Source organism: Lithobates pipiens, unplaced genomic scaffold (genome assembly GCF_037356315.1).
Source record: "Lithobates pipiens isolate NorthernLeopardFrog02 unplaced genomic scaffold, aLitPip1_a1.2 Scaffold_16, whole genome shotgun sequence".
In the NCBI taxonomy this organism is placed as follows: Eukaryota; Metazoa; Chordata; class Amphibia; order Anura; family Ranidae; genus Lithobates; species Lithobates pipiens.
Window position 1 is genome coordinate 650325810 of NW_027507748.1, and position 26086 is coordinate 650351895.

At 42.1% G+C, this 26086-nt stretch overlaps 1 protein-coding gene across 3 annotated transcripts in view; it reads right to left on the bottom strand.

Annotated features, from left to right (window-relative positions):
• The window catches only part of DYNC2H1 (dynein cytoplasmic 2 heavy chain 1), a 694454-nt gene that overhangs the window by 374373 nt on the left and 293995 nt on the right, over positions 1-26086 (bottom strand). For 2 of the 3 annotated variants that reach the window (XM_077484358.1, XM_077484356.1), the window contains exons 61-65: positions 21804-21930; positions 19143-19284; positions 17520-17629; positions 15235-15255; positions 8831-8929 (exon numbers count right to left, since the gene is read on the bottom strand). In XM_077484358.1, the coding sequence (XP_077340484.1) occupies positions 8831-8929; positions 15235-15255; positions 17520-17629; positions 19143-19284; positions 21804-21930 (499 nt within the window). The remainder of the gene's footprint in view (positions 1-8830; positions 8930-15234; positions 15256-17519; positions 17630-19142; positions 19285-21803; positions 21931-26086) is intronic. The other variant, XM_077484357.1, reaches the window with a different exon arrangement.

Consider the following 26086-nt stretch of genomic DNA (forward strand, 5'->3'; position numbering starts at 1 on the left):
GTTGCCTTGGCCGTGTGTTTTGGGTCATTCTCATGCTGGAATACCTATCCACGACCCATTTTCAATTCCCTGTCGGAGGGAAGGAGGTTCTCATCCAAGATTTGATGGTACATGGCCCCGTCCATTGTCCCTTTGATGCAGTGAAGTTGCCTTGTCCCCTTAGCAGAAAAACACCCCCAAAGCATAATATTTCCACCTCCATGTTTGACAGTGGGTACGGAGTTCTTGGGGTCATGGGCAGCATTTCTCCTCCTCCAAACACAGCGAGTTGAGTTGATGCCAAAGAGCTTGTTTTGGTCTCATCTGACCACAACACTTTCACCCTGTTCTCCTCCGAATCATTCAGATATTCATTAGCAAATATGGAAAAAAAATATTTCACTGCACTGTCCCAATGTCACTAGTGTTATCAAATGTGAAATAACAGCTGCAACTAAAATGTGAGACACGCACAATAATCGAAATAAGAAAAAGAAAAAGCTGCGCTGAAATAATTAATGTGGAACCAAATAAAGTGACTAAAAAACAATATATCAAACACAATGCAGATATAAACTCTCCTTATAACCCAGCATTGCATCAAATGAAAACACTACACTACTGAAGTGTGCAAAAAAAAACTGAAACAATGAAGGCTGCAAAAATTATCCAAATGTCCAATCCATTCCAATGGGTTACAAAAAAGATGTTCCATAAGAAATATAGTTCAAAAGTGACAGTTCACCATGAAGATTCCTCAACCCTCTAATCATTAGTGACATTAAAGAGGAAGTAAACCCTGATGGGTTTACTTCCTCTTTTTTTCCCTGCAAAGGTAAAGCATAATGGACTACTATGCATCGCATAGTAGCTCATTATGTGTCACTTACCTGACACAGGAGCCAGCGAAGTCGCCGCTGTCCCCTGTAGTCCGCCGCATCCATGTTGCTGGTGGCGTCTCGCAGCTCCGACGAATCACAGCGGCGCAGCCGCGATGACGTCACTCCCGCGCATGCGCACGGGAGTCGCGTCTCGCAGCTTCGCCGCTGCCATACGGCGAAGCCGCGATGACGTCACTCCCGCGCATGCGCACGGGAGTCGACAAATTAGGCAAATCCATTCTTGGATTTGCCGCATTTAGTGCGCCTGCGCGCCGCTGTCTACGGCGAATGCGCTGTAGACAGCGGTGCCCATTTTCGGGCAAATATCTCCTAAACCATATAGGTTTAGGAGATATTGCTTGGACCTACAGGTAAGCCTTAATCTAGGCTTACCTATAGGTCCAAGTTGTTTGGAAGGGTTTACTTCCTCTTTAAATAACGACACCCAGGAGTATGTGACAGGGTATAGCAGGATAGATCCTCCACCAATGTTATTACTGTCGCTTACAAGCTTTCAAGATCTCTTGTTTAGGGAGATCACAAATGCCTGTGGCTTTTTCCCCAGCCCCAGGTCTCTGTGCTTGGATAGTTAGATGTTCCCAGACATCCCGTTCAAGGTATCCACAATACAGATGGTACTCACACATCCCCATGTAAGGATAGAAAAGTATCCATATTGTGATACTTTAAAAACATTTATTAGATCATTGTAGACCATTCCAGCTTTGTGTCTACAATCTTGTCCCTAACATCCTTGGACAGCTCTTTGGTCTTGGCCATGGTGGAGAGATCTGAAGGATCTGAAGAATCTGATTGCTTCTGTGGACAGGTGTTTTTTACACAGGTAACAAGCTGAGATTAGGATCACTCCCTTTAAGAGAGTGCTCCTAATCTCAGCTTGTTCCCTGTATAGAAGACACCTGGAAGCCAGAAATCTTGCGGATTGATAGGGGATCAAATACTTATTTCACTCATTAAAATGCAAATCAATTTATAACTTTTTTGAAATGTGTTTTTTTCTGGGTATTTTTGTTATTCTGCCTCTCGCTGTTAAAATAAACCTACCATTAAAATTATAGACTGATAATTTCTTTGTCAGTGGGCAAACATACAAAATTAGCAGGGGATCAAATACTTTTTTTCCCTCACTGTATATTATTTTTCAGTACTTTAAAACAGGCACGGGACATTTGGAAGCATAACTTCAAGTGCAATTAAGAAATGTGAATTTTACTGTAATAAGCCATGTTCTGCCAACTATTCAAGTCTATTCACACATAACGGTGAATTTACTAAAGAGAAACAGACAGTGCATTCTGTAAGTGCAGTTGCACTCATATTCCCCAGAGCTTCGGTAGATGTGGTAAAGCACGGCTGATTTCCATCAACCAATCATGTGCAAGCAAAAATGCTGCCTGTAAAAAAAAAAAAGCACACCGCTGAGATGGCTGACATCTTCCACAGTGTTTCTTCTGGGTTCGCAGGGTCCAGCGCTGTGAGTGGCCAGAGCCACGATGACATCCCACTCGCGCATGCGTGCAGGAGTCACCGGTCACAGGCACACGGCTCTTAAGAAACAGCATGGGCGGCCATTCCTTCACAGCAAATGCGTCAATGATGTAATCGGTGGGGTATACAGTAAATATCTTCAATATGGTGCAAGTTTAGGAGATATTTATAGTACCTATAGGTAAGCCTTTTTTATAGGCTTACCTATAGGTACAAACAAACCAGGGCTTAACTGTCTTGCGACGCTAATATTTGATTTCTAAACTAACTCTGAGAAATGAACCCATAAAAGAGTTGCTTTGCCTATTCAAGGCAAGGAACCTATCCCTGGACCTGTACCCAACTAACTTAACTCGTATCCTCACATAACCAAACTATTACCTGAACCAGAGATGAATTCAGGGTCTGTTTACACCACATACAGTGCAGTGCTTTTTTTCTGCATGGAAAGTAGGTTATATGAGTTTTAATTACATAGTTCACATCAGTGAAGTGTGTTATTATTATTATTATACAGGATTCATATAGCGGCAGCAGTTAGTGCAGCCTTTTACAAAATTACAATTACAATACAATTTCGATACAGAAGGAATCAGAGGGCCCAGCTTGTTGGAGCTTACAATCTAAAAGAGAGGGTCTTGTGATACAAAAAGGTAATAACTGTGGGGGATGAGCGGATGGAGAAAATAAAAGTACAGTTGTTAGGTGTGGGCAGGATAGGCTTTTCTGAAGACAAACGTTTTCAGGGATAGCCTAAAAGTGGACTGAGCAGGAAATAGTTGGACAAATTGGGGTAGGGAGTTCCAGAGGATGGCAGAGGCTCTGGAGAAGTCCTGGAGGTGTGCATGGGAGGAGGTGAAAAGGTAACTAAAATAGGAGGTCTTGGGAGGAACAAAGAATGATCTGGTTGGTTGAGACTAGGTTAGTGATGTAGCTTGGGGATGAGTTGTGGATGGCTAAGTAATTGTTAGTATTTTGAATTAAATCTGTTGGGTAAGCGGCAGCCAATGGAGGGATTGGCAGAGAGGAGTAGCAGGCTCTGAGTGGTTTGTAAGGTGGATGAGTCTGGCAGAAGCATTCATGATGGACTGAAGGGGGGTAGCTTATTTAAAGGTAAGCCAAAGAGGAGGGAATTTCAATAGTTGAGGTGAGTGATGAGGAGGCAGAGGATTAGGAGTTTTGTGGTGTCATTGGTTAGAAAGGGGTGTATTTTGGAGATGTTGCGGCGGTTGAGGTGGCAAGATTTAGAAAGTGATTGAATGTGGGTCCTAAAAGAGAGTTCAGAGTCTAGGACTACGCCTGGCACCCTGGCATGGGGGATGGGTTGATGGTTGTTGATTGTGCCATTGATCTTGATAGAGAAGTCAGGGAAAGAGGCACGTGGGGGAGAAAACATGAGCTTGGTTTTGGACAAGTTGAGTTTGAGGAAGTGATGTGACATCCAGGATGATATGTCTGTTAGTAAATTAGTGATGCGTGAGGGTACTGATGTTGTGAGCTGGGGGGGGGGGGGGGGGTTAGAGAGAAAGATTTGGGTGTCTTCCACTCTTCCACGTAGAATTGGTATTGAAAGCCATAGGAGGCTATCAACTGACCCAGGGAGGAGGTGTAGATCGAGAATAGGAGGGATCCAAGAACAGAACCTTGGGGGACCCCGACGGAGAAAGGAAGAGGAGAGGAGGAAGTAGAATTGTGACACTGAAGGTGCACTGGGATAGGTAGGAAGAGTGTCCATGAAGAGTACAGTCATGGAGATTGAAGATGGGATTGGTGTTTTTCAGTTGTAAAAAAAAATAAAATGACCTACTTGCTGCTTTTTTTCTGCACAGAGCTGTACTGGAACGCTGTAAAAAACTAAAAAAGAATGCACCGGACCCCAGTACAATGGGGGAAAAAAACAAGAAGAAAAAAAGCATCTGGAATGCATCCAGAAACGCATCAAAAACACAACAAAAATTCAACCGAAACGTGCATGCAGAAACGCATCCAGAATGGATCTTGAGGACATTTTTTGTGGTGTGAACAGGCACTCAGGCAGAAAAAGCCCCCCATCCCTTTTCAGTGGCATTGATAAGGATTACAATTACACCCATGTCATGCTGTCTGTACTGCCAGGGTCCAGCCTACAAACACATCCTCCCTTGTGTGACAGGTACACAGCTTTGGCCAGTTCTCTTTCTCCCTGCTTAACTGTGGGGAATGAAGGTTGTAGCCGGGCCCCCTAGACATTCACAAGGCCCCTGAGCTGTTTTTGTCAGTGTGAATTGAGCGAGACATAAAATCCTACAGTGCAGACTGGAATGTTCACAGCTGTGAGATCCAGCTGCTGTTTTAGATAAAAAAATATATCGTTCTTGCAGGGAAAACTAGAGACGTTTCCAAGAAGTTTTGGAAAAAAAAAAGCCTAAAATTTAATTTATAATTTGACCTTGGACTAGAGGCTGGCATCATTATTTTTTTTTACTTATACAAGATCCTATTGTACCACACTGTACACAAACGGTTTAGATCTCAAAATGTAACTTACTAACAACTTTGTTTCAGTTTCTGAAGCTGGAATGGCAATTATGCAAAAATCACCTCTTAGAGTAAATTTTTCCTTTTGACAAGGAGCTTATATTCAATTTGTCTTGCTCCCTTGCTGCTCTGCCTGACTGCCATAGGTGGAGAAAGAAAGCTCTGTGTAAGACTCCAAACCAACTTGTAAGAGCTCACAAAGGGTTATGGACTCCTTCAGCATGGGGAAAATCACAAGGCACATAGGAGGTTATTTACTGAAGGCAAATCCACTTTGCACTGCAAGTGCACTTGAAATTGCCCTGAGGTAGTAAAGTCGCTGTAGATCCGAGGGGGACATGCAAGGAAAATAAAAAAAACAGCATTTTAGCTTGCACATGATTGGATGATAAAATCAGCAGAGCTTCCACTCATTTCAGATCTACCCCTAATGTCGCGTGCATGCGATCGAATTGTACGGCGGAAATTGGTCCGGCAAACAATCCGCTGGACTTTATAATGAACTGACTTGGCCCCACACAGACGTTCCGAAAGTCCGGCGATTTCTAACGCGATGACGTACAACACGTACGACAGGACTAGAAAAAGGAAGTTCAATAGCCAGTAGCCAATAGCTTCCATCTCGTACTTGCTTCAGAGCATGCGTCATTATTAGTCCGCCGGACTAGCACACTGACGAACGGATTGTCCGCTGAAAGCCGAGTCCGGCGGACAAATTTTGAGTCAAATCTACATTCTAAGTCCGCCGGACTTTACGATGAACAAGTCCGCTGGAGCCCACACACGATCGAATTGTCCAGCGTACTGTGGTCCAGCGGACTAAGTCCACTGGACAATTCAATTGTGTGTACGCGGCATTAGATTTATAGTGACTGCACTTTCAAGTGCACTTGCAGTGCAAAGTGGATTTTCCTTTCTTAAATAACCCCCATAGTGTTATATGATTAAGGGGGATAGGGTCATATGCTCACTCATACTAAGACATGCTGGGTATTTCATTTCAGTACCGGAAGTCAAACACAGTGGCGAAGGAGTGAAGAATGGTGAGTATATGCTGGTGGTGAGGTTAGTGGTGGTAGTTGGGGGGGAAGGTTTACTTTGAGCCAGAAACCTAGATATTTTATTGTCTGTGCCTGCCCTATTTTAAGATCCATGGTGGTCAGAGGAATGTGTTGTGTGCGCGCTTTCTCCACATTACATCATCACATGAGACACGGGAGGAAAAGCTTCCTATGTAATTAAAGAGACCCTATTGCCAGACCACTTTCAACAGAGGTTATATGTGCATTTTACATATTCTGTGTGTATGCTATTGTATGTTATTGTATGTTATTTACCTGCAAATACATCTCGCCAGTGTAGACATACAAAAACCCTGAGACTGTTGATGGGTGCCACCATATTGGATGTGATGTCAGCAGGTCCAGCAGACTTTGAGGTGACACTTAAGTGACTCTTTATACTACTAGTTTTGCATCAGCGAAGAGTAGACACTCACAGAAAAATAGAGGGCTATGACTAGGGTCACCAATAAGGTAGTGTAGCCAGCCCTCCTGCACTGGGCCCCATCAGCCCAACAGGGGGGACCAGGCACCTACTGAACAGGAGAACTGGCTATATTGCCTTATCACTGGAACCAATCCTCCTGTGGCTCCACTTGCAGGGGAAGTCACAGGGAGATTGGTTCCAATATCTGCACCCGCCCATCCCCCAACACTCTAATCATCCCCCACAGCCCTCTTCTCCATGCTTTCTGCTGTCCATGCCCCCGTTTCTGTCCCTCCACATCACTCCTGGTTTCTCCTTCTCTCCCTTCTGCCAGCTGCAACTGCTGCAGGGTACACAGAGAGATTGGTTCAGGATGGAGAGCAAGGGAAGCTGATAAATAGGTCATATTTACTGCCCCCCCCCTTTCCTTAATGAACCCAGTGAGTGATCGGTACTGAATGATACTGTGGTTATTCATAACAGAAGCATAGTAAACTGTGATAACTATGCTTCAGTTTGTGAATAAACAGAAAGCCTTAGAGTGCCCCCTGTTCAATAATCACCAGTGCAACTGAGGCTGCAGAGAAAGACTGAGGAATCTATGTCCTCTCTTTCTCTGTCTCAAATGTGAGACATCAGAGGTCTGTTTACACCCCTGATATTTCATCAAAGCCCCAACAGAGCAGTTAAAAAAAATTTAAAAAATAAAAATAGAAACTAAATAATACAATTCTGACGTGCAAATCAGCATTGGGCTGCTCTTCAAAGAGAAATTGACAGGCGATGAGGAGGCATATCGCCTCCTCACCACCTGCTTTAACCAAGGACTAGCATGCCTCAACTGAGGGTTTGCGGTGCACTTCCAATGCAGTGCCACTCACTTGAATGGGTTGCAGGGGGTATAATTCCTGTACCAGCTAAGAAGTAAAGTATTGCGGCTGCTACATGTGTACACCCCAGCCCCAGCCTTTGCAGCTACGGGGGTAGCTCTTGGGGGGGGGGGTAAAAGAATAGCTCAACCATGGGATTTTACAGCCCCCTAACCTTACATGTGAACAAGCCCTAAGGGCTCATTCACACAGGTACTCTGACCATGTGAATGAGTGGTTTGTTCATGCGTCCAAAACCGCCCATTACTCTATGGGGAAGCAGCGACTGTACGAAACACAACTGCCGGTCCTAGTTTGACAGGTTTGGGTAAGTGGCCTTGAATGCACACCGTCTAAGTTCAGGACTGTACACCTGCTCCCACACACCTGTCCAATTAGGACCTGCGGCTGCATTCATACAGCTGCTGTGTTCCCACAGCTTAACACAGGCTGCCTGCACACAGCTCCGGGTGGTTCCAGCCACATAAACAAACCACTGATTTACACTGTACAGGTCACAGCGTCCATGTGAATAACCGCCAAGACCTCATTCACACACAGCAATTTGTTTATTAACTCAATACAGTTTTTATCTTTTAGATGTAGAAGGAATTTTGTTATGTTGTTCTCGATAATAATGATTTTATTTAGAAAAAAGATCATTTGATATTTCCAGGGCAAGGGGGGGCATTAATTTTTAACAGCAGCTCTGGCTCAGACATGCAAGGAGGGAGGGGGGCTGTGCTCGGATACGGATTCTACTGGAGAAGTCAAATTTGCTAGCAAGTTTAAAGGCACACTGCTAATGAATAAATTAAATTATTTGTGGAAAGGAAAATCGCTGCAAGCAAGTATTTAAAAAAGCAGTTTTTTTCAGTGCTTTTACCTGCAATTTGTTTAAAGAATAAGTTCACGGTTTGTAACATGTTACACCCATATTCAGGCTGTAACATGTTACAAACGGACCGGCCCCCACACCCCCCTGCTCTGACAGCCAGCGGGGAACTTCTCTCTCCCCGCTAGATGACACAATAAAAAAAAAAAAAAGCGGCAGAGTGGGGCCCCGCCCACCCAGCTGTGTCACTCATTCACAGTGTCCTGTGAATGGGAAAACGACAAGGTTCGGCAGCCTTTTCCACTGTTGGCTTGTAGTTTTCAATGAACTACCACAGCGGCGTGAGCGCAATGGTAGTCCATTCATTCTTCCTGTCCTCGTACGAGGTACAAGCAATTTATAGGCTCCTGCAACAAAACATAATGAATGAAAATGTTTTACCTGCAAATAAAATGTGAATTAATAATTTTTTTGAAAAAAAGTGAACTTATCCCTTAAGTTGATGACAGGCTCTCTTTAAATTCATCAACAAGATCAATTACAGACATGAACATGGCAGAAATAGTAAGCCACCTTTCACCAAAATAATGCATCTAAAATGATATCATGTGTTCAGTATAGAAACAAATAGAGATTATATGGCTACGTGGAGTAAGTTTCACTAAGACACCAATTTTTCTGAATATATTTCATGCCTAAAGCACTGCCTTAGAAATCATTTGACAAGTAGTGTTAGCGCCCTTCAAATTTACCTGTTGATTGATGACTTCCAGACGAGACTCTTTCAAATGTGTTTTTAACCACTCCGTAGCTTGGGAAGACGGATCAATTAAAAATGGACAAACTTGACTCTGGATAACAAAGAAAAGAGCAGTAAGCTGAATGTTTTATTAGGATTTATGTTCATATTGTGGGCAGCAACACAAAAATGCATGTAAGGCCGCGTACACACGGGCGGACTGTTCGCCCAACTTTGTCCGCTGAACAGTGTTTGGGCGGACAGTCCGCTCGTGTGTGGGCTTTCAGCGGACAGTTTGACGAACAAGGTTTTTCGGAAATTCCGTAAAACTGTCCGCTGAAACCTTGTTTCAGCGAACAGTCCGCTCGTGTGTAGGCTTGTTCGTCAAACAAAGTTGCGCGCATGCTCAGAAAGGATTTTCACGCCGAAAGTTATAATGCAGTGTATAGGACGTCGTATTTTTCGTCCCGTCGTACGTGCCGTTCACGTCATCGCGCACGGTTTCAGCAAACTGTTCGTTCGTCGTGTGTGGCCATGTCCGTCCATGCTAATTTTGAGCGGACTGTTTGCCGAAACTGTTTGACGGACAAAGTTGGGCGAACAGTCCGCCCGTGTGTACGCGGCCTTAGAGATCATACAGGAGGTTACAAGTAACCTAAATTGAAAAAATGACTTTAAAGTGAATCTGCTGCGAGGCTATTTAAATTCATGAATTTACATATTTTTAATACACAGTAAATGAAATTTAAGACATGATCTGACTGACCTCTGCTGGCACTGTACAGCAATTCATCCCTAATGTTAACAGCAAGAGGATTAAAATCAGTCAAGTGCACTGTCAGCAGCGCAGCTCACCGTGAGCTTCTCTCCTGGAGGTGGCTCAGCAGCTCAGATACCCCTGCACTGGCAGTGGCTGTAGTTCAGCTACCCTTCCCAGCAGTGACTAAGCAGCTCAGCTCACCCTCCTCCCACCTCCAAACAATGACTCAGCAGCTCAACTCACCCCATGCCTCCTGCCAGCAGTCACTCAGTAGCTCAGCTCACCCTGCTCCCCCTTACCAACAGTGACTCCGCAACTTACCCTACTCCCTTCTCCAAGTGGTGGCCCAGCCCCTTTCTCTGTATTTACTTTACAGGTTAGCAGGCTGTTGAGTCACTAATGAGAGAGGGTGCAGTGGGAGTTGGGCTGATGCGAGAATAACTTTAGTGGTGCTGTTGTAAATTTTGTGAATGAATTGTTCAACTGTGCCTGCTACTACCGAGGTCAGTGACAGCCTGTGTCAAAGCTTAATTACTGCTGGTTGAGACATGTTTGCTTGGCCATAGGTTTACTTGAAGCTCACCTGTCCCCCTTGCTACTACCATTCACAAAATATATACGGAGCGGCCCAACAAAAATGTATACACACTTCAACAGTTGCTATCTATGCCCTTTCTTAAAACCTGAATTGAATTATGGAAGCAATATGTAGTATTATGTGTTCCCCTAAAGATGTCAGTAGTCACACCATTGTTGAAGTCATATTACCGGCCATTTGTGCGATTTGTGTGTAATTTTACTTCCAGCATGATGGCGCGCCACCTCACTACCACCGAGACACGAGAGCCTATCCCGATGGCATTCTGCCAGGACATTGGATAGTATGTAAAGGTGCTGCAGAATTGCCTCCACGTTCCCCAGACTTAACACCCCTCATTTTCTATCTGTGGGAAATACTAAAGGATGTGGTGTATCACAGAAAACCACCTACACCTAAACCACCTACATGGATTGCACTATGGGAAGTAATTGAAACATCAAGTACAGCAATTCCCGTAGATTCCCGCAATTCAATGTTGTTCATGAAGTAGTTCACCGAAAACAAAAGTGGCGGGATGTGAATGGTGACTAGTTGGAGCATCTAATGTGAATGCATTATTCAAACACAATATATTACCAAAAGTATTGGGATGCATGCCTTTACATGCACATGAACTTTAATGGAATCCTACTCTTAATTTGTAGAGTTCAATATTGAGTTGGCCCACCCTTTGCAGCTATAACAGCTTCAACTGTTCTGAGAAGGCTGTCCACATGGTTTAGGAGTGTGTCTATGGGAATGTTTGACCATTCTTCCAGAAGCGCATTTGTGAGGTCAGGCACTGATGTGAACAAGAAGGCCTGGCTCATAGTCTCCGCTTTAATTCATTCCAAAGGCATTCTATCGGGTTGAGGTCAGGACTCTGTGCAAGCCAGTCAAGTTCCTGTCCCCAAAACTCCCTCATCCATGTCTTTATGGACCTCGCTTTGTGCACTGGTGCGCAGTCATGTTGGAACAGGAAGGGGCCATCCCCAAACTGTTCCCACAAAGTCGGGAGCACGAAATTGTCCAAAATGTCTTAGTATGCTGATGCCTTAAGAGTTCCCTTCACTGGAACTAAGGGGACAAGCCAATGCCCTGAAAAACAACCCCTCACCAGAATCCGCCCTCCACCAGATGATTTGGACCAGTGCACAAAGCAAGGTCCATAAAGACAAGGATGAGCAATTTTGGGGTGGAGGAACTTGACTGGCCTACACAGAGTCCTGACCTCAACCCCTGTAGAACACCTTTGGAATGAATTGGAGTGGAAACTGTGAGCCAGGCGTTCTCATCCAATATTAGTGCCTAACCTCACAAACGTGCTTCTGGAAGAATGGTCTTACTTTACACATAAGTGTTATACAGTTTAAAGCTGAACTCCAATGATGATATATTTTGCATACCTGCAATGGGCCAGCTTGGTGAAACCTAATCAGCGTTCTCAGGTGACGTGGAGAGGAGGGATGCTGCTGTCATGATTTTAGTGTATTTTTAATGAAAATATTGTTCTTGTATTTTCGGGTGGGGAAAGGGGGACTGTTAGGTAGTACTGGGCACCATGATTTCGAACAGCAGCCCTGAATGAGTGAATAATGAAGCATTGACCTCATATTGCCTTCACCCAATCACATTATACCTTTGGTTTGAGTTTTCCTATAATATTCATGTATGTAGCCACCTGTGCAAATGCAAAGAGACCTGCAGGCCAGACCTATAGAGCTCACAATTATATCTGATAAAGTAGTTACTTCCTGCCTCTGCTGTCTACCTTTTATCACAATGACACATCTAATTTATTTAAGTAGACACAGACTGGGCTTATTATTACTATTATTATTAGTATTATTAATTGGAACAGTGAGTTAGTTTTACAGCAAAAATGGACATGTAGATATGATAAAATTGTGCTAGCGATATATTCAGTTTTATGTATTCTTCTTACTTTATTTATGATGTCTTTAAATGAAGGCTGCCTGTATGATAGAATGCTGGGAGATTATTTTACATAGTCTTGCAATGCAAATATTTTAGTGCAAGTACAAAGTCATCTTGATCACTTACCATAAACTATTGAATGACATAAGTTACGGAGACTAAGAAATAAAAAATGTAATAAAATACCCTTCCAGAACCACAAAGTAATAAAGAAAGAACATTTTAAACCTAGAGAAGTCACCGCAGACCCAGGTTAGAGCAGACATGATATGCACCAGACTTTCAAATTGAACAGATACTACAAATTAAAATTAATATTTCACTTTTTGGATCACTCAGGAGAGTTACATCATCTGTGTGTTTCTTAGGTCCTTTGGTGGTGGTTTCCGTGCTTAAATTTCCAAGTCTGCATATCAGCTGCACCGATATTTTTTTCAAGTGTTTGGGAAGGAGGTAAGGTGAGTTTTGTGCATTTCCCTAAATGGGTGGAATGTTTTTACGGGTGGGAAGGAAGGGATAGAGGCCAGTGGTTGGGGATATAGGAAGAATTTAGGAGGAAGGAGGGTAATATAAGTCATAGCCATATGAGGGTAAGATGGGGGAATTGGGAGAAGGAGAGATTGAGAAGGGGTATAGGAGAGATTGAGAAGGGGAAAAGGAAAGGTTGAGAAGGTGAAAAGGAAAGGTTGAGAAGGGGGAAAAGGAAAGGTTGAGAAGGGGGAAAAGGAAAGGTTGAGAAGGGGGAAAAGGAAAGGTTGAGAAGGGGGAAAAGGAAAGGTTGAGAAGGGGGGAAAGGAAAGGTTGAGAAGGGGGAAAAGGAAAGGTTGAGAAGGGGGAAAAGGAAAGGTTGAGAAAGGGGAAAAGGAAAGGTTGAGAAGGGGGGAAAGGAAAGGTTGAGAAGGGGGGAAAGGAAAAGTTGAGAAGGGGGGAAAGGAAAGGTTGAGAAGGGGGAAAATTAAAGGTTGAGAAGGGGGAAAAGGAAAGGTTGAAAAGGGGAAATGGAATGGTTTGGAAAGGGAAAGCAGAGCAAGCTTCAAGCCTCTGGTTACCAATTGTCCCAATTGGTTCTCTTAGAGCCCTGGTGGCCAAACTGTAGCCCTTTGGCACTTTTTATGCGGCCCTTGGGGCTCCTGTAGCCACAAGTCTGTGTCTCCAGTCTATCACTCCTGAAGCCTGTCCCTAGATGCCAACATATCCTATAGCATTTTTGCAGTCTTTTGTAGCATGGTCGTGGTCCCTAACCATGTCCTGTGGCATTTCCGCAGTCTCTGGCCATCTCCTGTAGCATGACTACTCTTGTGTCATGCCCATAACCATTGACAAAATCATGTTGTGTGTCTACTGATTCTAATATTGCGTGCACATGACCAGACTTACCGTCAGAATAAAGTCTGACAGTATTTTCGACGGAGTTCCGACTGAACAAACTTGTCTACACACGATCACACCAAAGTCCATTAGTCTCGAACACAATGACGTACAACGGGACTAGGAAAGGAAGTTCAATAGCCAGTAGCCAATAGCTGCCCTTGTGTCGTAATCCGTCAGAATAGCATACAGACGAACGGTTTTCCCAATAGGAATTGATTCCGTCGGAAAGATTTAAAACATGTTCTATTTCTAGGTCCTTCAGAATTTTTGAAGAAAAAAGTCAGATGAAGCCCACACACGATCAGAATATCCAATGAAATTATTCAGTCAGACATTTTCTGCCGGAAAGTCTGGTCATGTGTATGCGGCATAACACTGAATATTATGTGTGGTCCTTTGGAGATGTCGGGGCTACACTTGAGGCTTCCTAGATCCATAAAGTTGACCGCTGCTGTAAATGAAACGTGGCTAAACCCGAGTAACCGCGGCTACACACTTTTACAAGCTGTTACAGGCATTTCAAATGCCTCTGAATATCCATTCAGAATGCATTTTTTTTGCTTTCCGAAAAATGCTTCTAAACTTAACTGCCTAGAAATGACCCTGTATACATGTACTGATAAAATAACATAAAGGCGAATTCAGGGGCAGCTGAAAAAAAAAAACGCCCAACTGCTCCTAAACATCCCTTTACCAGCAGCAGTGTACATGAAGCCTTAGATGTGCCTCTTTTAATCATCAGCCATGTGAGTTGCTAAATGTTGTGCCTTCATTAAATGTAACCATATTGCTACACTAATGCCCCGTACACACGTTCCGATTATCGGACCACAAAAGTCGCTTTCGGACAGATCGTTCGATAATCTGATCGTTAGTACGCAGCTTTCGACAGCCGATCACGACAGTCCGTCCAACTAAATCCGAAGGAACAAACAGGAAAACTTTGGTCGGATGACAGCCCATCGTACGACAGTCGTGTAGTCAGTACAGTATGCGTCCGATAAAAGTCATTAGACAAACACCACGCATGATCGGAAACATGAAAATAAACCAGAAGGACACACAGGTCACACGTTTTTGACATCATTTAAAATACGTAGCTACGCACGACGGAAGATTTTTCCAGAATCGTACGACAAAAGTCTTACACACATTTTGCACTGTTGTATTCAATCTTGGTTGTATACAACAAAATGTGAACGATCTGTCTTACGATAATCGGAACGTGTGTACGGGGCATTAGAGACACCTCTCTTCTCTTTTATACTCTGTTGCTCCTGCTGGATTTTGTTTCTAATACCCTTGTGGAGGCTTTCAATTGTGGATGGACATTTTTTGGTTACACAACCTGGTAACATTGCTATAATGTTTTTATATGGACTATAAACCAAAGCATTTATGAATAAATGGTTGTGGAGCAAATCATCCAAGTTCCCATTATTTCTTATGACTAAATAATATACGAGATATGAGTGCTCTGGATTACAAGCATGTTTCCGGAACAAATTATGCTCGCAATTCAAGGTTTTACTGAATATAGTATTACAGGTTTTTTTTTTATGTTTGAAAAATATAAATTAAAATCATTTTCAAAGAGCAGTCCACAAGCAGTCACACTGAGCTGTATCTGAAAGAACTGGTGCAAGACATGTAAACTAACAAGAATTCTACAACCAGATTCCCTAGAGACAAAATAAGAGATAAGGCATCAGGTAATAAAGCCATGAAGTTTTAGGTAGGATGTGGAGATAGGTACACAATTTCTTACCGATGATTTCAAACAATAGATCTAATGCAGCAAAGTCAATGAAAAAAAAAGAAAAAAAAAAACATGAATATTCTTTTTTTCCCCCCTATAAATGAGTTAATTATACGTTAAAAAGGAAATATGAATACATATAAAATGCAGTGAAATGTAGTAAAACCCAATTTCATTAAGATTCATGATATTTAAATAAAAGATGTAATGAGAATACAAATAAAAGAATATTATTTCCTGCAGGTCATTCAGTCAAAAGTTATTTTCAATGATATTATCCATGCAGAAAAAAGAAAATGTTCTATTTTTATAGTTTATATTTGCATCAAAACCCACCTACGCTGGAAAGATGCACAAGCACTTCCACCTAGCAGCACTAGGGTCGTTCAAATCCCAACCACAGCACTACCTGCATGAGTTTTTATCTGGTTTCCTCCCACATCTCCAAAGACATGCTGGTAGGTTAACTGGCTCCCTTGTAGGTGTATGCATTGATGTGAGTTAGGGACCATAAATTGTAAGCTCCTTGAGAGCAGGGACTAATGTGAACATACAATATATATGTAAAGCACTGTGTAAATTAACATTGCTATATAAGTACCTGAAATAAACAAAACGCAATGCATACAATTCAGCTAAATGCAAGGGTCTGCCTATGAGGGAACCTTCTACCTAAAAGGAGAACAATCTGGCAAACGTACAAAATGCTGAATTTTTATAGGACTGTACATGCTCTGCAGGCAACCTGGCATCTCCCAGCACTGATACTAAGATCTACCAGACAAAGGCACAAGCAGTTAGGACACCCTAGAATGTCCGCCTGCCTCTTGTAACTACTTTCTCAGGGTAGGCTATCTTATTGGTGACATGCAGGATTTTAGCAGTGCACCCTGAAAAGGGTAATTCACCTTTACAGAAAAAATGAGAAGGTGAATTAACACCCTACATACACAATGAAAATTTCTTTCTTGCAACCGTGGGTTGCAGGAAAGAAATTAACACGATTCCCCCAACAACACAGGCAGTACTGACAGGGAAGTCTGCAATTGTCTTCTCCTGGCAGGGAGGCAGGCTGGGGAAGCCATCCCCACTGGGAGAAGACAGTGATCATCGCTAGTGGCTACAGCAGTATCCGGCAGGCTGGTTGTACCCAAGTTGTACCCAAATCAATCAACTTGGTGCATTCAGCTTGCCCATTAATGGTTCGAATATCGGCCAGTTGCTGCTGAACCGGACGATATTTGAAAATTGTAAGGATAGCCTTATGGGCTCTTACATGACACCTATTATGTAAATCCTAGTGAAGTCTGACATAAATCAGCCCATGCTTAAGCGTCTCACCTTGTGCCTTACTACAAAGTTGTAGTGTACAGTCTGATCTCTGCAGAAGAGGAGATTGAGAAAATGCTTCCTCCTGCTGGCAGTAGACTGATGACATCATCTCAATCTAGACAAAGTCACCAGACTGCTTTTTGATGATAAAAGGAACAGCTTTTTTTTTTTATTATGGATAGTGTTGCCGTAGATTATGGTACATCAGTAATTTAGTCATACAGGTTTGTAAAGTTACTAAAAGATCTACTTTACCATTTTCAAACATACATATATGCTGTAAGTGAATATATCTTACTAATCTCACCCAACCATGCCCTCTTGCACACACAGCCCTTTCACATTATGGGGTGATACAGAGTTGCACCAGATTTTGCACTCTCAAGTTTTAGGAAATCATCCCCTATCTGTTAACTGCATTAATTCAATAGACCACTTCTCTTTGGCATGTAAGTATTAATGCAGCAAATGTACCGCTACCATGATAAGAATGGTTCTATGTACTCTGTAAAGCACTGTGTAATACAGCCATTCTCAACCAGGGTTCCTCCAGAGGTGGCTAGGGGTTCCTTGACCTGTGGCTGATTTACCTCCTGTTTGATGGTGCCTACATACTTCTGAGCCAATGCCACTTGTAGGAGCCAGTGGTATGACACCAATGATTTTTATAGCTCTCTGTAAGAGGGCCATTCTTACCACCACTGTAAAAAAGGGCATTCTTCTCACTGACCACCAAAGTAAGGGGAATTGTTCCCACTGACCCCCAATGAATGGGTTTATTAGGGGTTCCCCGAGACCTGAAAATTATTTTAAGGGTTCCCCTGGGGTAAAAAGGTTGAGAAAGGCTGGTGTAATATGTCAACACTCTAAAATAATAAGTAATACGTTCCATAGACTTCCGAATAAAAGGTAAACAAAGACTAATAATCTGTACAGAAAGCCATTCAAGATGCAGAGCTTACCTGTAGAATGACCAGAGCGTTCTCTGTAGACAGCTCATCAGAGGGCAGCCCCTCGCTCTTCCAAATAAGCTGTTCACTTTCCGTGGACAAAAAACGCCTTAAATCAAATGCTGGCAAAACAGGAAAATCATTATCTGTTACTTTCCTCTTTCAGCTAATTAGCAGAGAAGACAATAAATTAATTCTGCAATTCACAGGTCAACCGACCTTAATTGTACTTTGTTAGGGAGGCAAAAATGTGCATATGTATTACTAAAATCAAATCACACACAGTAGCAATAATATTGCCAACATATTACAGCTTTATAAACTTAGAGTTTAGAGATGCACCTTACCGCAATTCACAAGTAGATTAGCATGTAATTGATTTTTTCGCAGCAGTCATTCAACTATGATGAATGTAACAACAATAAAAAAAAAAAGCGACCCCGGCACCATATCTGTCTGTTGTTGTCTCCATTTCCAAAATTCACTGATTAGCCATAACATTATGACAACCCACCATAACATTATATCTAACCATCTAACATTGAGTAGATACCACTTTTTTCCACCAAAAGAGCCCTGACCCATTGTGGCATGGATGCCACTAGACAAAGCATCACATTGCCTCTGCCAGCTTGCCTTCTTCCCATATTGCATCCTGGTGCAATCTCTTCCCCAATAAAGGAACACATACATACTCAGCCATCTACAAGGTGTAAAAGAAAAACATTATTCATCCGACCAGGCCACCTTTTTGCATTGCTCTGTGGTCCAGTTCTAATGTGCCCATTGTAGGCACTTTTGACTGTATATTCGGGTCAGAGTGGGCACCCTGACTGGTCTGCAGCTACGGAGCCCCATACATAACAAACTGCAATGCACTGTGTGTTCCGACACCTTTTTATCAGAACCAGCATTAACCTTTTCAGCAATTTGAGCTACAGTAGCTCTTCTATTGGGATGGATTACATGGGCCAGCCTTAGCTCCCCATATGCATCAATGAGCCTTGGTCGCCCATGACCCTGTCACCGGTTTGCCAGTTTTTCTTCCTTGGATCACTTTTGGTTGGTCCTTTCCACTGCAGTCTGGGAACATCCCACAAGAGCTGCAGTTTTGAAGTTGCTCTGACCCAATCACCTAGTCATAACAATTTGGCCCCTGTAAAAGTTGCTCAAATCCTTATGCTTGCCCATATTTTCTGCTTTCAACTACTCAAGTTCAGAGACAACATGTTCACTTGCTGCCTGATATATGCTCACCCACTTTCAGGTGCCATTGTTATGAGATAATCAATGTTATTCACTTTACCTGTCAGTGGTCATGTTATGGCTGATCAATGTATAAACAGATGAATAGCACCTTTTATGTTGTCCATTCAGACTATTAAACAATTTTTTGAAGACTTTTGAATCTGTTAGAACATGGTTCTTGTGGACAATCACTGCACACTTTCACAGCTCTTACAGTAAAGAACCCTTTAACTATGTGGACTGAAATCAAAGTAAACAATATTTTCACAATAACAGCTTGCACATTAACCTGTATACAACACCAGTTCATTTCACATTTTTTGCTATTAAAATATATAGCTAAGTTTGTAGATGTACTGAATTAATTAGTATAAAATGAGCTATTACTTTCCAGATTCACTGCTTTCATCCATTGCTCTATGCTGTCCTTCCTCTGATCTTCAGGAGCGGCTGATATATAAGTGATGAAAGCAGCTGCCAGCTGGGTTCTCTTTGGTAAAGAGTTCAATTCTTCCGTTATTTCTTCCACCTGAAAAAGAAAAAGTATGCTTAAATCATTTCAAGTTCAACAGCCCCTCGAAATGTTTAAGAGGCAGGCTACTGCTTTATATGACATCCAGTTATACACGGTCTCTGTTTATGCAACACATGCTTGAATAGAACATTTAGGAGATTTAGAATAGCGTCACTTTTACTTCAGTCGAGTGGTGACACTGAAGCTGTACATACGCCAAATCATATCTTCAGAAGGAACACTTATTACATTAAATTATACACATGAATGCACATATTCGCTTTCACCCTATTTAACCTTGATATTGGGGATATAGAAGAGACCAGCAGTATAAGAGCGTCCTACAGGATTTCCTTTTTTTTTTTTTTTATTCTTTGTTTTCAGTTTTTTTAAGGGTACAGACAAGCAGACATGAACAATGACAATGTATTCACTGACATATACCATCTTGGAACCGTATAACATACAATAATCTTTCACAAATGAGTGTTAGATGTGGTGATCACTGCAGTGTTAGGTATTCTCTGCGAGTATTGTCAGGTTGAAGAGGGAAACAACGAACTAAGTATGTACATTGTCCTAATTGTTCCAGAGCCTACAGTGAGCTAAAATTATGTCTAAAGATGTAAAATCTGTATGACTGCAAAGGGGGCTGGTATAAAACCAAAAACATAACATCAAGCAAAAAAAAAAAAAAGAAGGGGGGCAGTATAGTTCAGAGCAGTGGTCGGATATGGTCTTTTGCTTGCTTTTATCTGACGCTTGGGGTATTATTCCCTCCACTGTCATCAACAGTGGGGCACAGTTCCTATCACTGACACCGTGGCACTATTCCTCCCACTTAGACCAATGATGGGGCACTATTCCTCCCATTGACAACATGGGTGGGGGCACTATTTCTCACCCTAATACCAATAATGGGACACTATTCCTCCCACTGACACAATGTGGCACTATTCCTCCCACTGACACCAACAATGTGACACTATTCCTCCCAGTGACACCATGAATGGGGCTCTATTCCTCCCACTGACACAATGGATGGGGGCATTATTCCTCCCCCTAATGTCAATGACATGACACTATTCCTCCCCCTAATACCAAAGACAGGACGTTGTTTACTCCTACTGACACCAGGCCATTTTCTACCCCCACTGGCCACAGTCCCCTAAAGCTTGAAAGATAGGAAACTGGCCCCTTGTTTAGAAAGTTTTGAGACCCCTGGTTTAGAGGATAGCGGAGGGGTGAGAGCTCAAGGTGAGAACCTTCGGGAGTGCTGAACTGGGTCAGTATAATTGCTCCATTGCACGTAGCCTCTGTTTGGCTTCATGCATTAGGGAGGATCTTGAACACTAAAGTCCAGTACACTTGGTCAGTGCTGTATGAACTGTATGTAGCCTCAGCTGCATACAGTATACAGTGCTGTGTTCCAGCAGTGGGATGTTGTCCCACTCCTGCATTCCTCAGCCATTCACAGGAAGCTTTGTATTTTTTGAATAAATACAAGGCTTCCTCTGACTGTCTGAAATGGAGAGGCGGGTAGATGATGCCACCATCTTCAATCAGAGAAAGCAGTGTATTCATTCAGAAAATACAAAGCTTCCTGTGAATGGCTAACTCAATTTTGATCCTGGAGTGGGACAGGAAGTGCCGTACTGTTGCCAGAACACAGAGCTGTGCACTGTATGTAGCTGAGGCTGAGGCTACACACATTTCATATTGCACTGACAGTGTCATAGAAAGACATATTTAACCAAATCCAAAACATTTGTTATATTGCAGATTACCAATTCATGGATGTGATGGCTGCATTAGTATTTTTAGTCTTTTTTCCTTTATTTACACCTGGTTATCTGGCCAGTAAGTTTATTGTTTTTCAAAAGAACAAGCTCTACTGCAGATGTAACAGTGACAGGGAAGAAACAAACAATTTACCATTCACAAGGGTGCTTACAGTGATCAGTTTTTATTTATTTATGCAAAACCTTTATCCTGAAAAGAAAAAAAAAAACTTTTTTCTGTAACTGCTTATAAAGTGTGAGCTGGGGTTTGGCTTCAATTATTTTAGTGTATCTAAATCTACTAGTACATCCAACATTCACCTCCTCCCGACTGACAATGCTGCTGTCCAAAGGTACCCCCTGTGCTCCTTCATCCAGAGTGGGGGGCACTCTAATACAAGAGGCATATTACTGCCAACATCACCAGGTGAAAACAGAGGGAATAAAGCCCAATAAAAGAAAACAAATGCAGCCACCACATCAAATGATTTCTAAGCTGCAACATAGTACAGTTTTGGTTTTAATACCGTTGTAAAGAAAAAGTTTGTTTGGACCAGATAGGTCCATCTTATTTAAAGTTCACTAAAACACAGAATTAGGCTTTAAATAGCAAGTCAAGAAAATATAAAATTCACAGTCATTGTTTAGGTGGTAGTAGTAGTAAAGCCAAACACTCTTTTCAACTACACAATATTTTTTGGGGGTCACTAGCTCTCTGTGAAGATAGTCCAATCAGATACAGCAGATACAGACCTGTGCATTCCACCGTTTGTGCTCCCCATCCAACTGGCCTATCAGCAGCTCAGCAGACTGAATTATCTCCTGAGCTCTCGACAATTCAGCTTCAAGTTTAGCAGCTTCAGTTGTTCGCGTCTGAAACCTGTAAAACACATTCTACTGTTTAGGAACAAAAAAATTTACTATATTTTACTAAACACAGCCAATGAGTTACATATGTATTCTTAAGCCCTTCATACCTGCGAGTATTTTATGCCTTTGTGATTCCAATTAGATTTAAACAAATGTTTTCATCCCTCAGATAGATACACTGTCTTCATCAGTCATAATATAAATAGAACTATAGACTTTTTTTTCCATTTTGGATGGAGTAATGTAGGGTTAAAACCCGTATCAGTTTATTTTTTGTCATCTGTGTCCCATTAGGGACATTTCCCTTCACTTCCTGTCTCATAGCCAAAACAGGATGTGAGAAGAAATGCCTGCACATTAAAGGAATCTATTGAGGACCCCCCAGAACTAGTGTCCCCATTGGAAGATTTTCCCTTTATTACTTTTCTGGGGACAACCAACAATTTGAAATTTTATTCTATTTTTATTTATATTTTTAATCAAATATATATTTTTTAATTTTTATTAAACATTACATACAAACAAATAAACCATATTTAAATAAATAATCCCCATAAAAAAAATATTTCATTTTCACTTTCAATGATAACGGTAAACAGGACAAATGGGGCAAAGACAGCAATACAAACTAACAAGGGTTCTAATCCCTCTCCAATCTACTCAAAACAAAACAAAAAGTTTTGCTTTAAAGAGCTTGTAACCCAAAAAAAAAAAAAAAATAGATCCTGTTGCTTTAAAGCATGTTATACAGCACTCTAGCTATAGGGATGTTATTGTAAACTGAGCATATGGACAAGCCAGCCCACTAATCTCCTTTCAGGCATGCCCCATTTTCCTTAGGTGGTCATTTTGTTCCAGTGGGGGTGGGTCGACCATTTCCTTACATTCAAGTCCTACTGTATATAAAGTGAAAAAGTATTCATACCTCTGAAATGTTCCACATTTTGTCATGTTACAACCAAAAACAAATGTATTTTATTGGGATTTTATGTGATAGAACAACACAAAGTGGCACATAATTGTGAAGTGGTAGGACAATAATAAATGTTTTTCCAATTGTTTTACAAATAAATATGTGAAAAGTGTGGTCTGCATTTGTATTCAGCCCCCCTGAGTCAATATTTTGTAGAACCACATTTCGTTGCAATTACAGGTACATATCTTTTTGGGGATGTCTCTACCGGCTTTGACCATTCTTCTTTGCAAAATAGCTCAATCTCTGTCAGATTGGATGGAGAAAGTCTGTGAACAGCGATTTTCAAGTCTTGCCACAAATTCTCATTTGGGTTTAGGGCTAAACTTTGATTGGGCCATTCGAACACATGCTATGATCCAAATCATTCCACTGTAGCTCTGGCTGTATGTTTGGGGTCTTTGTCCCGCTGGAAGGTGAACCTCCGCCCCAGTCTCAAGTCTTTTGTAGATCCTAACAGGTTTTCTTCTAAGCCCTTGTACACACGGTCAGAGATTCCGACAACCAAATCCGTCGGAGTAATTCCGACGGATTAATTCCAGAAGAGGTCCGGAAGTGATGTTGCATACACACGGTCGGACTACATTGTCGGAAAATCCGATTGCACATAACGTGATGACGTTATTTCGTTAGGACGGGACTACGTTCAGACTAGTAACCAATAGCTTTGGTCTAGGAATTTGATCTGAGCATGCGTAGCACTTTGTCCATCGGAGTAGGCTACACATGATCGGAGTATGTCCGATCGGAGCATTTCGTCTGAAAATTTTACCGGCAAGTTGGAAAAGTTGGTCCATAGGATATTCTGACGGAAACAGTCCGATGCAGACCACACACAGTCGGAATATCCGACAAAACGGTCCGATAGGAAACATTCCGTCGCAATCTCCGACCGTGTGTACAAGGGCTAAGATTTACCTGTATATGGCTCCATCCATCTTCCCATCAACTCTGATCAGCGTCACTGTCCCTGCTGAAGAAAAGTATCCCCATGACAATGCGAACTGAATCGCCTCTAGGCGCTGTTCCCCCTGCCCGGCCTGTCAGTTTAGGTGGATGTTTGCAGTTGTTCCATACTCTTTTTCCATTTTCAGATGATGGATTGAACAGTGCTCCGTGAGATGTTCAAAGCTTTGGATTTTTTTTCATAACCTAACCCTGCTTTAAACTTTTCTACAACTTTATCCCTGACCTGTCTGGTGTGTTCCTTGGCCTTCATGATGTTGTTTGTTCACTAAGGTTCTCTAACAAGCCTCTGAGGGCTTCATGGAACAGCTGTATTTATACTGAGATTAAATTACACACAGATGGGACTCTATTTACTATTTAGTTGACTTCTGAAGGCCATTTATTCCACTAGATTTTAGTTAGTGGTATCAGAGTAAAGAGGGCTGAATATAAATGCACACCACACTTTTCAGATATTTATTTGTAAAAAATGTTGAAAACTATTTATCATTTTCCTTCCAATTCACAATTATGTGCCACTTTGTGTTGGTCTATCACATAAAATCCCAATAAAATACATTTAGGTTTTTGGTTTGTAACATGAGAAAATGTGGAAAATTTAACGGGGTATGAATACTTTTTCAAGGCACTGTATACCATAGGAAAAGCTTGGAGTAACAATCTCAGAGCTGCCATTAGCCATGTGTTGGCCACACGATGAAAAGTGGTTGGGGACACGGTGACGAAACAGCATCTTTAGTTAAAGTAATTGTAAAGTCTCGTAACATATTATGCTTACCTCCTCTGTGCTGTTGGTTTTCCACAGAGCAGCCCTTCTTTGGTCCCTCCCTCCTGTCGAGTGATCCCACAAGCAAGCAGCGTGCTATGGGGGCACATGGGCCTGAGATGCATCTCAATGTGTCCATTCAGACACAGAGCTGCCGTTTGGCTCACCCCTTCTCCCTCCCGATTGGCTGACTGATTGACTGCCGTGGGAGCCAATGGCACTGCTGCTGTGTCTCAGCCAATCAGGAGGGAGAGTCAGAGATGGGCGAGGAACTCGTGGACATAGCTGGACAGAGAGGGTGCTCAGGTAAATATTAGGGGAGCTGCTACACACAGAAGGCTTTTTAACTTAATGCATAGAATGCAAAAAAAGGGTACCTCTTTACAACTCCTTTAGGTACTCTTGTTTTGTTTTCTATTATTATCTGTCATTACTTTTAATAAATATGAATAAATGTTATAATTCTAGGTATCTGTGTGATATCTCTTTGCACATATCGAATACAACCCTCAAAAACATTAACCATCACATGACCATGACAAAATAGGAGCTAGGGTTTATCAGGGTGAAATTAAAATCACTGCTACAGATGGGCTGCACCCCTGATTTATTAAACAAACTAAGGGTTGACGGGCACACCCTAAACTCACATTTCTAAGGTTGGTGCTGCTATAAAGACCAATTTACAAATTGAACCATAGAGAATAGCGCACACATACACAAAAAAAAAGGTTGCTTTCAAATCTTGCAAGGCTAGTTAACCACTTGACTACAGGGCAGATTACATTTTTATTATTTTCTTCACACAAATAGAGCTTTCTTTTGGTGGTATTTAATCACTGCTAGGTTTTTTTAATTTTTACAAAAAAAAAAGTGCAAAAAATTATTGAAAAAATAAATAAATTTTTACTTAGTTTCTGTCAGTAAATTTTGTAATTAAGTCATTTTTCTCCTTCACTGATGTGTGCTGATGAGGCGGCACTGATGGGCACGGACAGGCTGAACTGGTGTGCATTGATGATGTGGCACTTAAGGACACTGATGAGGAGGCACCAATGTGCCGCACTTATGGGCACTGATAGGTGGCACTGATGGGCACTAATAGATGGCATGGATAGCCGGTACTGATGGGAACAGATGGGTGGCACTGATGGTGGGCATTGATGGACAGCATTTCTGATAGGCAGGAGTGATAGCCAGCACGGACTGGCATCACTAATGGGCACTGATTGGTGGCACTTATGGGCAGTGGTGGGCACTCATCGCTGGCACTGATTTGTGGCACTGGTGTCGCTACTGTAATCAGGGCACTGATGATCAGTGGTCTGATTACATGTATATATGTCTACCGCGAGGAGATGCCGCTGATTGGCTTCCTCGCCACACTGTGTTTACATGTGACCGGCTGTGATCGGACACAGCCAATCACATCGTTAAAGAGCCGCGGACACGGCTCTT